The sequence below is a fragment of the Amblyomma americanum genome, chromosome 1 (genome assembly GCF_052857255.1).
Source record: "Amblyomma americanum isolate KBUSLIRL-KWMA chromosome 1, ASM5285725v1, whole genome shotgun sequence".
NCBI lineage: Eukaryota > Metazoa > Arthropoda > Arachnida > Ixodida > Ixodidae > Amblyomma > Amblyomma americanum.
Window position 1 is genome coordinate 429,214,667 of NC_135497.1, and position 16,979 is coordinate 429,231,645.

General features: G+C 45.4%; 1 protein-coding gene across 1 annotated transcript in view; it reads right to left on the reverse strand.

The window, feature by feature from the left end:
- crb (cell polarity complex component crumbs) overlaps positions 1-16,979 on the reverse strand; it is a 275,406-nt gene that overhangs the window by 21,658 nt on the left and 236,769 nt on the right. Inside the window, exons 20-23 of the mRNA XM_077650465.1 lie at positions 8,171-8,283; positions 6,188-6,456; positions 3,713-4,242; positions 764-893 (exon numbers count right to left, since the gene is read on the reverse strand). Coding sequence (XP_077506591.1) covers positions 764-893; positions 3,713-4,242; positions 6,188-6,456; positions 8,171-8,283 — 1,042 coding nt within the window. The remainder of the gene's footprint in view (positions 1-763; positions 894-3,712; positions 4,243-6,187; positions 6,457-8,170; positions 8,284-16,979) is intronic.

Below are 16,979 nucleotides of genomic sequence, written 5' to 3' on the forward strand. Positions count from 1 at the left end.
AGCATTTACGATTTTGATGCCATGGCAAGGCAGTGTGGTGCCTCACATGAGAAATATGAAAATGCGCGAGTTCCACATAAATACTAGTTCTAGCTTCTTCTGTGGAAAATAATTTTGAACGTACTAGCTACATTTATTAATCTGCACCAGCCCAAATAGCAAGCGCAGCGCTCACTTCTTGGACAAGGAGTAGAATGGGCAGAAAAAAACTGAAAAGAAAGTTGTTCGGACAAACAGCGAGAAGACAGCTAAAATCAAGATGTCTTATACGTGTGCAAAGAGAAAAGATGCCACGTTTACTGCATGTGTATCGCATGCGAGGCGCTTGCTGTATTATTGCAATTCACTGCAGGCCATTGTCTTAACTGCAGTTGGCTCTTTTACCCGAGTTGGCCGGCTTTTTAACTGTATCCCTGACAACACCTCGGTTACTACTGGAGCACAAAATGTCCCTAAAAATTCCAGGTTTTCCAGGTTGCTTAACAACCTGGCCGGAGCATCCATCATGGCGTCCACAATTCTGCTCCCTTTTCTCCCATCCAGTCTCTTCCCATGCACCTGTTGCCACAGGGGATCAGTGAACCTTGCCTGCCACAACAAAACAACCCCTGACTGGCACCAACATGAAGTTGCTGTGCATCGGAGTCCACTATAAATCTATCGCAGCTGAGCCACTGCAATGGCTAGGAAGATAATGTCTCATCCTGTCAGCGAGCTGGGACACATTTTTCTAGTTTCTTTTTTCTGGTCATCTATGTCTCACCCGGTCTGTGCAGTTCCGGCCCTCGAAATCTTCAGTGCAGAAGCAGCTGAAGTGGCCTGGCTCCCCATCCTCACAAGTGGCACCATTCTGGCATGGCCGTAGGCTGCAATACCAGATGCGCTCCTCACACCTGCAAAGGCCACATCAAATGAACTGTATGTAGCCTAGTCAATCAGTGTCCAAGTATAAAAATAAATAAATAAATACATATGCAGCACTAACAAAATGCAAACCATACAAGAAAAATGCACTCCTTAAGTGCTACAGGCGCCAAATTCTTGGTTGCATGTTTTCTTTGGGACAGTGCATAAAAGACGAGTATACATGTATTACCACCTGAAATTTGCCCACCGGTAGTGAACAATTTACAACAATTTCTTCCATGATGCTATTTCGGTTTCAACAGGGAGAATAGTGGCTATGACATCAGAGTTAAGTTCAGGTTATGTGAGGCGTAAAAAACTAATATTTTCATTTCAATTCACTGCTACATTTAATGCCAGCTGTCCCAAACAGCTGAAATGACAACAAATGGACAAGCAGCTATAACACTGCGGTCTTTTTTTATGCTTAACCTAACCTGAAGACAACTTTTATGTCATAACATTTTACTGTTGAAACAGAAACATGCGGAATTCAATTATAAATTGCCGTATATATACTCATGTAATGGCCACACTTTTTTCTGTGGTTTTGATGGGGTACAGCCCTTACACGGGACCGGCATTTTTCTATAAAATTTTTCTTACTGCAGAGAAGCCCCAAATATAGGTCCATTTTTATGCTGTGACGAATTAGCGCAGTACCGGCATGTCTTTCAAATACATAATGCATTGAAAGTATGGGATAGAATGCATGCCCGACGACCGGCATGAATTAACCGCATAAAGTAAGATATATTGTTAGATCATTTTACTGGCAGACGTCATGTGATTCTAAGTGAAGATCAAGATCCTTTGACGACCTGGTTCTTGACCGACTGACGGTTTGGAGTGGTGTGCCACGCGTGCGACCCGCAGCTGTCATTGTGAGGTGGCATTCGCCTGGCCTGCTTCATGGCGCACTTCACTGCCGAAGGCCTTGCAGATACAAATTACACATTCATTTTAATGCGAGGTTATTGTGTTATGATGAACTGGTAACAAGGCTAGACCTTATTTAGTAAACTGTGACAAGATTCAAGCACTTTTGGTGTGGCTTCGATGCAAAGCACACTAGGCCTAACGACACTGGGTGAACAGTGTGCTACTATGGCACCCCAGCCTGGTGGACGGCATGTCGTCAGAAATGCACCACTGTGGGTGCACGCGATTCTAGTTTTTTTGCGCAGCACATTCACGCAAGACGAGTTAGCAGCGCTGCGGCATCACATGTTCACGGTTCCAGCCAGAGTCCAACACGCAGGACAACGCGTGCGTGGTCATACCGAGTAGCAATTTTTGTTTGCTCCCGTCTTGCACATCATTTAAAAAAAAAAAAGTGGTGTCTGTACAACTTGAACAGTCGTCGTCTGTCTCGTATTTGCACACATGCACTTATCACACCATTTGTTTTTGTTTTGTTTCTCACAATCATATTGCTATCCTGTCCTAGCAACCTTGGGGGATGGCAGCTTTGTCCTCATTGTTGCATGACAACCTTGCATTTGCCTTAGCACACAACACCCCAGCAATTCTTGCATTTATGCAACTGCTCTGTTTTATGAAACTGCTGTTGCTAGTTACCAATGGTCACATATACAGAGCATGTTAAAAAATGCAGCTAATACCGAAATACTCATCGAGACCTACATTGCAGTTTACTGAACAACAATGACGATCAGTTATTCACAATTCCAAAAATGACACAAACACTGCAACCCTGTAGCATGCATAAACAACATATGAAATGAATTTTCAAAGCCTTCGTGCTACTATACTCAAAAACATTTCAGGCTTAAAACTACTAGTACTATGACATCAAAAAAGCTCAATGCAGTTGACGCTCATTACAAAGGATCCAGATAAAGTGGAAAGCCAGATATAACAAACATTATGACTCATTTTGTTTGGTCAGCATTTAAATCCAACATGTTTGGTTTTAATGGGCCTGGTTACAACACACCATCGTTTACTGCAGACAAAATTCTCAGTAAAATTTGGTCCACAACATCTTTTACAGCACAGCGCAGTGGAGGATGAAAGTTCAGCGATAGCGAAGAGAGTGCAAAAAGGAAAACAAAAGGGGAGGGTACAGCGAGAGCGGGCGATGGCGGAGGAGGAGGGTACTGCAACAACGGTGACAGCGGTGCTTCGTTGACAGTGATGACTACTGTGAAACGCACTGCCCAAGCAAAGGCTCAGCCCTGAATGATTGCTGAGCGCCCAACCGAAGCTGAAATAATCCAGAGCTGCCTCCATTTGGCACTGTATGTTCCATCTGCAGTTGCCTATGGTTCAAATACCACAGCAGCTGCGCTCAAATATCACATTACCGAGAAGCGTAATCGTTGGCCAGTTTTTTAAACGCTATTTTATCAGCAATAAATGTGTCCTTTGCTACCGGACAAACACTAACATAGCCAGTAAAAGCTATAAAATCAATTTTTACGAAGAAAAAAAAATGGGTGGAGCGGTCCTCAGTGTCCCTTTAACAGGATCCTCATTCACTGCAATGCCATAGTCCCTGAGGTGCTCTTATAAAAGCTCCAGCACAGGTTCATTATCAACTGCTGTTGCATGCAAATTGCTGTAGGATACCAAGATGGTATTCATGTCCGTAGTGGACACAATGCCAATCGCAGCTGAGGCCTACCATTTTTAGAAGGCTTCTAACAACCCTAGTGTTCTGAGACATAGAACTTAAACTATTATCAGGAAATGGTAATTACTTGAATAAAAGGAGGATTCCTAGTTCTTCTCTGAACACAAGACAAGTACTTGGATAAGGACTCAGCAGTGCAAAACTCACCGCTTTCCTGTGTAGCCATCGGGGCAGTCACATTGGAACCCTCCATCCAGGTTGATGCACGGTGCCCCTTGGAGACAGGGGCGTGTGGCGCACTCATCAACATCCAACTCGCAGTGTTCACCTTCATAGGCTGGTGGGCAGACACAGATGTACGACTTCAGAGGGTCCTGACAGCTGCCTCCGTGGGCACACTGTTCAGCCTGGCAAAGAATGCAGTCTGCTAGAGGCTCGTTGGAGCCGAGAAGCTCAAATCGATCCCACTTCGTAGCATCATCATTGCCCATAAGACGGTCAGGGGTGAAGAATGGCAAAAGAATGCCCCCAAGTCGTACTTCCTTAAGGCAGCCCTCGAATGGGGCGCCCCGGGGATTTCCAGCAGAGGCTGCAGCGGGGTCACCACCAAGCACCATAGCCTCTTTCAGGAGGTCTGACAGCCCAAGTGTTCCATCATCAACCCTGTGGAGTGTCCTTACATCTTCCGGAAAGAGAGTGGCATTGATGGCACTGCTGCTGACACTGATCCGCAATTCCTGCAGCAAAGACAAATTTTTGCAACCATTAGCAGTTGCACAATGAAATGCAGTCCTAGCAGCAAAGGTGGCTAGGCATGTATACCGTATAATCTCTTGTAAGGGCCGCACCCCCAGTTTTGAACAAGATAACCGATAAAAAAAATAGGGTTATAATATGAACAATTATAATATGGTTATAAGTTTTTTTTAAATTCATGTATGGGCCACACCTACATAAGTCACTCCCGAATTTAAAAAAAAAAGTGCAGCCCTTACACGAGTTTATATGTTAATGTGTTTGCAGTGAAAAATGAAAAAAAGAAAGAAAAAACGCCACAAGTACATACGTTATCAGCACCAGACGTTCATATTTCAGACAAATACCCCTTTTTAGAATGCTCACAATGTGTGCTCTTCTGTCACAGATAACAGAATTCGAAAACCTGCTTATAACGTCGGTCCCACTACTAATCTGAACTAAGTTCAACATTACGGAAAATGTCTGGGCATGCTGGTATTACAAAGTCTGTCACTGCATGTATTCCTTGTTTAATGATACAAGCTCTGGTGATTCACACTCTTTTCATGCTGACTCGCTCACATTCTGCTTCAGAAGGAGACAAAATGCGCCAACCACAGAAAGTTCACGAATGAGAGCAAGACATTGTGCCTTTGTTGAAAGTAGAAAGTCCAAGGAGTTCAATTCTAGGCCATGCTGTGTGGCTTGCCATACATCACTAGTGTTTCAAATCAACTGAGGGTGAGAGGAACCAGCGTCCTCACCCCTGCAAAAATTGGCCCTTGCACACGTGCTACAAAAGATCTACTACACAGCTTAGAGGCACACCACTTGGGCTCTCCTTTTTGATGCCACTGTTACATGGGCACTTTCGATTATGACTGAAACTCAATCCAGATCTGACTTCGCTAATCGGCCAATTCAATCACAATCGAGCCTGATCCTGCTTGATGCCAGTCCGGTTCCTGAAGTGCAATCGAGGATTGCCACCTTCGTGCTTAGGAAACAATCAAATGCAAAATAAAAATGAAACATGCAGAAAGGTACTCTACAAAAGCTGTATTTTTTTAGGTTTCTTTATTTTAATCAGTGAGGCTTGATTTCCAAAATTGTGGTCACAATGCCAATGCACCCGCCTGCCTGGATGGCAAAGGCAGATTGGCATGGCAGATCATTAGCCCGCAAACGAGACGTCACATGACGTGTCCCATTTCCAGCCAGTCTGGTTCACTCCTGGCCAATAATGTCGGCAAACTAGCGTGGCAAATAACCGTGAGCATGCCTAATCCGCTTAATGCCACGTGAAGAGGTGATGACCAGAGGGCCAGAGATAAGCGGATTAGACATGGGTGCGACCTTTCCTCTACGTGGGCCAGGCACGAGCCTTGCAGAGTGTCAAGAGATGGCTGGACCTTGGGCAAACAGTCAGTCATGTGAATCGACCTTAAACAAACAGCACCCATGTGCACGGGCCAGTGGTTCGATGTGTGGTGTGTGTTTCTGATTGCATCTCCTGCAGCTGCGTTACAACCACTGGATTTTTTATTGGAAGTGCTCTTTTGTTTTCTTTTCCTTCCTTTTGTCACCGTTTATAAAAGCACATGGCCAAACAGTATCACCTGCCATTTAGCAGGCCAACACGCCGATCAGGACCAAGTGGGAATGTGTGGCAGTGTTGCATATGGAGCGCACTCTGAACTTCAATCGGGATTAGGCTCCAGGAAGTGCCCGCCTGACAGCAGTATTACAAAGGCCATACATTATTTTTTTGCGAGTAGGAAGAACATAAAGGCAACATTTATAGCGCCGCAGCAGCAGTGATCTTTATCAGCGCACTGCTTGGAACAGAGCACACGCTGCCTTCAGGCTTGCAAACGCTGCATGAACCTGAAAACTGTGAGCAGCATGGATATGTCATAAGCTCAAAAGTTCTGCTCAACTCACCCGCCACTCTCCCTGCGTGGCATTGACCCCGAAGCTCACAGTCTGTTCACCAAAACCAAACTGCCAGCGAGCCTCCACTTGACCCCCAACCAGTGCCAGTGAGAAGAAAGGACCACTGGCCGAACCAGAAGATAGATGCAGCAGGCCACCATCCTGAGAGCGTGTTCGGAACCACAAGGATATGCCATCCAGCTTGCGCTCGCTTGGCAGGAATGCTTGATAGCGGAAAGTTGTGCTACGATTGGCATCGAAAGTGGCCGAGGACACACCTGCAAACCAACAAGAAAATGTTTCAGGACCCAGGTCTGCAGCACAATGCTTACCGGGTTGATGACACATGTGGGTATGGGAAATAAGTAAATCCAAGTTCCAGTGGTGGGAATGGTCATGACTGCCAGCTTGAAAGCAAGCAAAAAGCCACTCTAGAAAAGCTTTGCCATGTCTTGTAGCTGGAGCCATACAGTGCAAAACATGGCCATCACATATTGTACGACTGCTGATTGCAGTGCTGACGACACGTGGGCAAAGTTCTAGGCTCGCAGGTGCACAATGAGTGACTGTTGATTGTGGTAATGGCTGATATGGCAAGAGTGAGTCAGCGGCAGGATGACAGCCAGCGACACAAAACAAAAGTGCTACCCACCCCCTCGTGGGTGAGAGATGATACTACCAGTACAGCTGTTGCAAAACTAGTGCCCCACAGAAATGTGGTAGTATTAAATTGACCACTAGTAGTGTGTGAATATATCTAATTTTTGGTTGCAAAGAGAATCAAATATTTCTGAATAGCCTAAAATTAAAAAAAATGCCTCTAGCAAAATAACACAGCCATGAAAAGAAACTGATATATTGAACACAAATTTCATTTTACTTATTATTATATAATTCATTATGCCTGTAAGGCCTACTGGACATTAAGTGAATGGCAGGAGAGAGAGGAAATCATGGAGTACAGTGTAATTCACTAATAATGATACCAGATAACGATATATCACTTATAACTATCAAATTCTTTAGATTTATCACTTCTTCCATTGCCCCATGTAAAAATAAACCGATTATAACAATAAAATTATTGGCAAAATAACAGATATGATAGAATTCTGGCTGCCTGGAAGATGTTTACTACCAAAATTTGCGTGAACGTTTCATAAGAAAATAATATACTTTGATGCGAATGATATGAAAACTCCACAAATGAACTGGAGTGAAATCTGTGAAGAGGCATTGCATACGGCCTTGGGAACCAAGCGCTATCACCGTCCCAATCGCTGGAGGGAGGAGCGAAGAGCTTGCTTGGCCATCCCTACACAAACAAACCTAGTTTCCGCCCATTTGTGCATTCCTGTAGTTTCCGCCCATTTGTGCATTCCTGAACTGGATAAAAATGGCAGCAACCAAGCTGAAGGCGATACCTCTGAACCTGGCAAGCTTTTGTAGTTGAGAAATTTCACTTTTTTTTTTAAATCTTGGTCGCTCCTCCACAGCCCAGACCTTGGCAGCATGCCAAGATGCTGTGCGCTGATAACAGCATGGCATGTTTACTTTTGATGGGAGCTCCAGGGGGAACTTGGCAGAGCGCCCTTAACAGGAGTGACAGGAGTGCCAGTGGCGGTGTGGCGGTGGCTTCATGCATGGTGGAATACGTGGGCATGCTCTATTTTTTTTTTTTGCTGGTCCAGATGTAAGATACTCTGTTATAACGATATGACTTTCTGGTTTTCTAAAAATCGTTACAAGTAGTAGTAGCTGTAGTAGTAGTAGTAGTAGTAGCAGTAGTAGTAGTAGTAGTAGTAGTAAAATTTGATGAAGAAAATGCTCTCACAAGCAATTTTGTATCAGACCAGGTGATGGTGACCCTTGAAGGGCAACAAGGTGCAACTGCATCAAATGGTGAATGCCAACAAGAGTAGCATACAGCAATGAAGTAAGGCCTGAGCAACTGCCACATATATAATCACAGCAAGCTACAACACAACTCACACTCGAACCCCTGCTCCAAGTCCTGGCAAGTGCTCTGGTTGGGGCAGCTGTTGAGAACACATGGCTTTAGTTCTTCACAGTGCTTGCCACGATATGATGGCGGGCACAAGCACCTGCAAAAAGATGACAAGCCAGAAGCAATGCTATCAAGCAGAACACGAATGAACTTGCACAATTTACCAAGCACTGTCAATAAACTCTCCCCTCTAAATGTGACCATCTGTATAAAAGCTCAAATGTAGTTTAATGGAATGTTTTTGCCTTGACGATATGATCCTGGATAAAACAAGAAAGTAAAGTGATGCTGCCCACAGTAACATACATCTTACGCTATAAATCATATATCCAGCAGGGTAGATTGACCTACTAAGCAGGTTAGAAACGAAACATCTGCCAATCTTTGTTTCATACACTGTACCAAGCCAGCATACTGCACAAGTGGCGATAGCTGTTCGTGAGCTCTTCAGTCTGACTTGAGTTACACTTGTCTATGCCAGTGACAGTACAGTATCCCCAACCCCGCCAGTATCTTTGTACTCGAGTCAAAAGTAGGTCTTTAATCAAGGCCTTCAGGCTCAGTGCTAGTGCATACCCTTGAGAAGAGAGTACATAACCTTTACTACTATAATGCACTAGCTATCCACACCAGGACCTGCTGAAATAATTTCAACCAAGGGTAAAATATAGACAATGTATATCATCATGCAAGAATTTGATTCTAGCTACATCGAAGTCACCCTATTTTTACGGCAGCAACCACTGAAGCAGGAACCACTCACTTCCAGAAAACTCACTTTCCTTGACTCACTGGACTGGGTGATAAAAAAAAAACAAAAGTCGCACCTGGCTTTTGCTTTGCCTTATTTCACTGCATTATCCAGCTTCAAGATCAAAATAAAGTTATCAAAACTCTAACTTCACTTCACATAGACTGCCTTACTATGCACATATGTCACTCCTCGTGCTGTCATATTTTATCATCATCATCAGCCTGACTGCGCTCACTGCAGGGCAAAGGCCTCTCCCATGTCTCTCCAATTAACCCTGTCCCTTGCCAGCTGCGCCCACTGTATGCTCGCAAACTTCTTAATCTTATCCGCCCACCTAACTTTCTGTCGTCCCCTACTATGCTTGGCTTCTCTTGGAATTCACTCCGTTACCCTAAGGACCAGCAGTTATCTTGCCTTCATATTACATGCCCTGCCGAAGCCCATATCTTCCTCTTGATTTCGACTAGGATGTCATTAACCCACGTTTGTTTCCTCACCCACTCTGCCCGCTTCTGGTCTCTTAACGTTACGCCTATCATTTTCTTTTCCATAGCTCGCTGTGCTGTCCTTAACTTGAGCTGAACCCTTTTCGTTAGCCTCCACGTTCCTGCCCCGTAGGTGAGTACCGGTAAGATACAGCTGTTGTACAATTTTCTATTGAGGGATATTGGTAACCTGCTATTCATGATCTGAGAAAACCTGCCATTTGCACTTCACCCCATTCTTATCCTTCTAGTTATTTCCCTCTCATGATCCGGATCAGCTGTCACTACCTGCCCTATGTAGACATATTCCTTTACCACTTCCAGCACCTCGTTGCCAATTGTGAACTGCTGTTCCCTTGCCAGACTGTTGAACATTACTTTAGTTTCCTGCATGTTAATTCTTAAACCCACCGTACTGCTCTGTCTGTCTAACTCATTGATCATGATTTGCAGTTCATCTCCTGAGTGACTCAGCAAGGCAATGACAACAGCAAATCTCAGATTATTTCGGTATTCTCCATCAACTCTTATCCCTAACTGTTCCCAATTCAGGCCTCGGAATAACTCCTGTAAACAGGAAGTGAATAGCATTGCCGAGATTGTGTCTCACTGCCTGATGCCCTTCCTTACTGGAATTTTATTGCTGACTTTATGGAGGGCTATGGTATCTGTGCAGTTGCTGTTGGCATGTTCCAGAATTTTCACATAATGCTCCTCTACACCCTGATTCCGCAATGCCTGCATGACTGTTGAGGTTTCCATTGAGTCAAACGCTTTCTCGTAATCAATAAAGGGGCTATAGATACGTGTTGGTTATATTCTGCGCATTTCTATATCACCTGATTGCTAGTGTGAACATGATCTATTGTGCAATATCCTTTACGAAAGCCTGCTGATCATCTGGTTGATTAAACTCTAAGGTTGCTCTGACTATAATAGCGATTACCTTAGTAAATACCCTGTGGGGAACGAACAGTAGGCTGATCGGCCTGTAATTTTTCAAGTTCTTGGCGTCTCCTTTCTTGTGAATTAAGAAGATAATGTTTGCGTTCTTCCAAGCTTCTGGTACGGCCAAGTTCATAAAGGCATTGCGTATATAGGGTGGCTAGTTTTTCTAGCACAATTTCCCCTCCGTCCATCAATAGATCTGCTGTTACCTGATCCTCCCTAGCTGCTTTCCCCATTTGCATTGCTCCTAAGGCTTTCTTTACTTTCTCTTTCGCTACTGGCGGGATGACACATTGCTGTGCGCTACTGTCTCTCTCATTAACATTCTTATTACATTGGCTACTGTATAGATCTGTGTAGAACTCTTCGGCTACTTTAACTCTCTTAGCCATATTGCTAATGACACTGCCCTCCTTGTCTCTTAATGCATACATCTGGTTTTTGCCTATACCTAGGTTCATCTTTGCTTCTTTTAGACTACCTCCATTCTTTAGAGCTTGCTCGACTCTCTCTATATTGATCTTCCTTAAGTCAGCTACCCCTTGCGGTTATTTATTAACTTCGATAGCTCTGCTAGTTCTGCTTTGTCTCTAGAGCTAGACACCCTCATGCTTTGGCGCTCCTTAATCAGATCTTTCGTCTCCTGAGATAGCTTGCTGGCATCCTGTTGAACCATCCTACCTCCTACATCTACGACGCACTCCGTAATGATAGCAGTCAGATTATCATTCATTGTTTGAACATTAAGATCGTCTTCCTCAGTTAAAGCTGACTATCTGTTATGCAGCAAAATCCTGAATTCCTCTACTTTCCCTCTTACTGTCAACTCCTTAATGGGCTTCTGCTTCATAATTTTCTTCCATTCTCTCTGCAAATCTAACCTAATTCGACATGATCCGTAAATTGTTTCTATCTGCTCACTCTACTAATAACCCTCCCCTGCTATTCCTAGAACCTATCCCATAGTCGCCTACCGCCTGGTCGCCAGCCTGCTTCTTTCCCGCCTTAGCATTGAAGTCGACCATTAGTACAGTGTACAGTGATTTTTACCTTTTTCATTGCAGATTACAAGTCTTCATAGAAGCTTTCAACGATCTGGTTTTCATGGCTGGATGTAAGCACATAGGCCTGCTCCACCTTCAGCTTGTACCTCCTATCGAGCTTAATTACGATAGCTGCCACCCTCTCATTAACACTATAGAACTGCTTTATGTTGCCAGCTAAACCCTGATCGCCGAGGAATCTCTCATCTAGTTCTCGTATATCCGCTAATCCGCGATAGCGCAGTATGTGCCCGCCCTTTAGTACTGTATACGCCTCACCTGTCCTAACTTCCCTAAGCCCTATGACATCCCATTTAATGCCCGCTAGTTCCTCAAGCAGCACTGCTAAGCTAGCCTCACTGAATAAGGTTCTAATGTTAAACACTGCCAGGTTCAGATTCCAATGGTGGCCTGCCCAGAGCCAGTGATTCTTAGCACCCACCACCGCTGCATCACATATCTGACTGCCGCCTTGGTCAGTTGCTCCGCAGCCTCTGGGGACTGAGGGCCGAGGGTTAATTGGTTTGTTGGTTGAGGGTTAATTGGCCAGGTAACATGGGGACATATTACCTGGCACCATTATTAGGCTTCATACCACATGAAACAGAGGTCCACTGTAACAATTCTATTTCATCATAAGTAAAACCTTGTTAATTCAAACCCCGTTAAGTCGAAAATCCAGATAATTCGAACTGCCAGCACGGACCTGGCCAATGCCCATGCAAGTCTCTAGACAGAAGAACAGCGCTGGGAGCAAGACGACAGACAAAAGTAAGGACAAACACACGCACTGTTTTTTTGACCTCAGAAGCTTAAGCATTCGAATCCCATAGTCAGATGAAGGTGCAAAACCACCAAACGTAGCAAGTACATCCGGTGGCAGCATCTTGTGATGGATGCAGAAGGAAAGAATCCGGGACCAGCAGATTGCACTGGCCGCAATGAAGATGAGGAGGTTTGCTTCAGAGGTGAAGCAATTAAGAGAGCCCGAAGAGCAAGAGATGAAGTTCACAAGAGCAAGATGTCGGGCTAGTTGGGACTGCATACCTAGAAGAACAGCGCTGGGAGCAAGCCGATGGATGGAAGTAAGGATAGACACAGCGCACGTGTCTGTCCTTACTTTCATCCGTCGTCTTGCACCCAGTGCTGTTCTTCTAGGTATGCAGTCCCAACTAGCCCGACATCTTGCGCTTGTGAAGTCTATGGCATTGCACACTCGCTAATTTGGACACTACGGGTCTCGCACCGGTTAATTCGAGCGGGCTCCCAAAGAGCGGCTTTGTACAGGTATCACCAGCGCCTCAAACGATCGTCCAAATAGCCCTACTAAAACCTAAATACCATGCTGCCGAATGGGTCGTGCACCTCTGACATGCGCGCAACGGCAGGCATGACGACGAACGGAAGGCATCTCTAAGAACAGTCATGCCACAGTTTTAGTTTCACTTTTTAGACCTTTGTGCCAGCCTACATCAGCCAGCCAACCAAGCCCAGCTGTGTGTCAATTCAGGCGTTAATCAGCACATTTCGCTAGTCTTTCCCATTCCCATTTTTTATTTCTTGTTGCTTCAGTGCGACAGAGCATATCTGCACACGTTCTTCCCGTGCAGTTTGCAGTTCATACACTGAAGCCTCCTCACATTCAACACTGCCACTTGTGAGATGTGTGATGCAGCAGCGGTGGAGCTCCACCACTAAAAACAGTCACTGTCGCGCTGTTCTCATCACAAAAGGAAGCCACCATTGCCCAGTCTTCCAAGAAATAAATTTACCGGGTTGCAAGCAGTTCTTGTTAGTTTTTTCAGTCATTCGATAAATTGCACTTTTGGAAAATTTGAACAATTTTTCCGGTCCCTTGACGTGCAAATTAATATGCTTTTACTGTATAGCTTTCGTGGTGCAGCTTAAACCAGACAAAGAAAAAGCCCAATGCACCATTTGTTCTTTGTTGGCTTGAAGCGAAATGAGTGAAGGAAGATGTACTCATTGGGAAGTAAGCAGCTCTTGCTTCAATGGGCACTGCCATGTTTCCTGGCACAAACAGGGTAGCCTGAAGCATGAACATGGCTAGGGACAATTTTTCGCATTTTCTGATGACACCCTCTTCTCGTTTTAGTTCAGAATATAAAAGTTATAGCAAATGTGCCTAGGTGACAATATAGGTATACAGTAGCCGACAGGTAATTCGGACTCCAATAGTTCGGACTTGTAGGATATTTCGGACCTTGATGAGGCACCGTCAGTCACACCATAGAAACGCATACATATTCGCGATGGATATTTCGGACTTCAAAAGTCCGAAAGTTCGATTTTTCGGACAAATTTCAGTCGTCTGTGGGCCAAAATCGGCCATCTTATAGTCTTTTCGCGGGTGCAAAAGGTGCCATCTTGGATTGAGGTGGATTTACGCTGTAGTTGGATTGGCTTGACATACTTTCGGTACCTCAGTAGAGGTCCCAGTAGAGGTCCCTGCGATCTCTGACACTTCGAGGTGGCAGCCGGATTGTCATCACTGTCAACCTGCTTTTGTCGCCGACGTTGTCGCGGGCAGTTATCGCTTGTCCCATACGTTGAAAATTGGTTGTAGGGAGAAGGAAATTGTGCAGGAGCTATCTCATATCTCGGCGGGAAGGGATAAAAGAGGGACTGAGAGCAGAAAGAGGTGCCGTAATGGAGAGCTCCGGAATAATTTCGACCACCTGGGGATCTTTAACGTGCACCGACATCGCACAGCACACGGGCGCCTTTGCGTTTCGCCTCCATCGAAATGCAGCCACCGCGGTCGTGTTACAACCCGGGTACTCCGGATCAGTAGCCGAGCGCCCTAACCACTGAGCCACCGCAGCGGGTCTCATACATTCGCCATTCACCGTTTTGTCACTTGGGTTTCTTTGACCGCGTACCGAGTGGCGCTCAGTCTTCACAAAGTTACATTTGTTCGCCATTTTGTGATTGCATCCGGTGGTTCCGCCGCTTTGAACGAAAAGTGCCTTATCTTTGCGTGTGTTTGACGAGCAGTGTGATGCACACTTGGGTTGTGGACAACATAACCCCGCCGGGTCCGTCAAAGAAGCGTGGGAAGTATTCCAACTAAATAAGGTGACCTTGCTGTCTAGCGCATACAGTGAAAGCACAACTTAGGCGCAAATACAGGTGCAAATCTTCGCCAGCAAGAGAAATTTGCTGCAAGGTAAAATCAGTGACATTTTTAAGCCAATTTCATCTCAATAAGATGATTTTTTTGTACTTCGCGGATTTTTCGGACTATTCGGACCATTGTTCGTGTCCCTTCGAGTCCGAAAAATCGGTCGGCGACTTTCTTAAAAAGATTTTCAACATGCATCACCTCTGCTTTTATTTAGAATTTGTATGTCAATACTTCATAAATGGGATGCGCAAATGTTCCGAGAGCTAGGAAAGTTCGCATATTAGCAGCCATTACTACTCAAATCTTCCTAATGTTCACCTGAACATCAACATTATCATGGTATTTCTGAATGGCACTCACTAGTCCGCTCTACAACATTTCGCACTTGTGACACCACCCTTGCTGCTCCCTCATAGGGTCGGTTGTCAGCACACAGCAAAAGCACATGCGTGAACTGCAAGGCTTTTCATCTGCATGCTGCTATATGCCTGATGAAACAATCCGACCCACCAAAACAGGTGTACTGACATCATCATAAGTTAATGTCAATTCTAACTTAACCAAATTAACTGCATTCATAGATCCAAATAAGTGCACCACCACTGCGTACGTTATTTATTCAAGTGCCGCAATGAAGTTTGTGACTGGGTACGAAAATGCTGGCAAAGGAAGCAAAGAGTCAGTAGTGTTACTATCAGAGTCATGTACAGTGGAACCCCATTCATACGTATTTCACTGAATCGCGAAAAAAAAACGTAACAGCCGGGAAAACGAAACAGTGAGGAAAGGTCCGAAAATTAATGAAAACAGTGCAGCTTTGCCTTGAAACAATTTATTTCGACATCAAGTGAGCTTAGGTCTTAAAAAAATCGAGAATGGTCGATTGCCGTTTTTTCCGCTCGCTGGAAAACACCACGCGTTTCTTGATGGCCTGGAAAGCCGCATTGCTCTCAGCATCGCTTTGAGGTGCGACGTACCTGCGGAGGAGGTCCAGAGCCGCGATGGCTTCTCCAAAGCTCGGGTCCGCCAACTCCCCGGAATCATGCGGCTCGTCGTCATCACAGTCTGAGGCTTCACTCGCGACCGAGTCTGCAACGATCTCGGCGATACTCTGACACTCGGACGTCACAACAGCAGCATCGACGGCGACGCTGTTAAGCGTCGAGGGTGGCAGACCAAGATCCTTGGCGATGTCGACTCTTTTCCGCGCTGGCTGCCTGTCGACTGCGTTGAGAACATCCAGCTTTTCCTCGAGGGAAAGCGCCTTGCGCTTGCGCGACGCCATCAAAGGACGACAAATCGCTCGCGGTGTTAGCGAGGCCCGACGAGGCGTAGGCAGCGTAGGTGTTGACGGGAGGACACGGACGACTCGGATGGGTTGAACCGCACAAACAAGAAAGACTGGATTGCTGCGGGCCCGCGGGTTTTACTCGCTTCGGCTGACTAGGCAGTGGCCATCTAGTGGCAATCTCTCCAACTCGCATGCGGCTTTTTATGGCCTCCGAGATTACCCACGCGCGTGCAAGGGGGTGATGTCGGAGGCCATGGTCTTGTAGCCAATTCCGTAGCCAAGCCTGGCCAAGACTCGTCAAAATGGCGGTTGGCGCGTGTTGCCCGGCCGTGTTCAGGGTGCCAGGTTGCGACGTATCATGCGGGAACGTTTTCACAGCTACAACGTAACAGCGGGATACCCAATACATTGGATCCTATGGGAGCTATGCCGGGACCAGACGAAAACGAGGTAACAGCTGAGGAAACGCAGCAGTGAGGAACGTAACAGCGGGGTTCTACTGTATTGTTTTCAGACAACATGACAGATGATACAGCACATGTGAAAGCAGAATTTCTGAGCTACCACCATTGCAGATTATGTGCCAGTGCAACTAAATGCTTTGTCTCTTTGTGCAAGATGAGGCCAAGGCTCATTAGATAATGTTGAATCATTTTGGTTTAGATTTGAAAACAGAATTTTTATTTTAAAATGAAACTTATGCAGAAGCTAGAAAGGGTGCCTCGCGTATGGTTGACGCTGTGATGGCATGGCAGGAGTCCGTGCTTATCTTCGTATTGGTCTTATCTGAGAGCCTCTTGGCTGATACCGTCACGTGTTAATGGTGATGCAAATGTCCTATTCTGCTAAGGCTTGATGGCAGCCTCACCTTCCTATGAAGATGAGGCACAGGAAATCCATTTCTTGAAGTTTCATAAATGTCTACCCAACTTTCAGTATACTGCAGCCTCATTCTGCACATTACATTCATGCACTTTTTTTCTTATTGTGCGCACACAAACGTGACCCTCGTGTTATATTCATGTGATGTCTAACTGCGATAGCAATGCGTGTCACCCCACCCCCAGAAATGCGACATCTGTTGAAGTGAAACCTCCAGCCCAAATGAGAAGCCTCCACCTTCC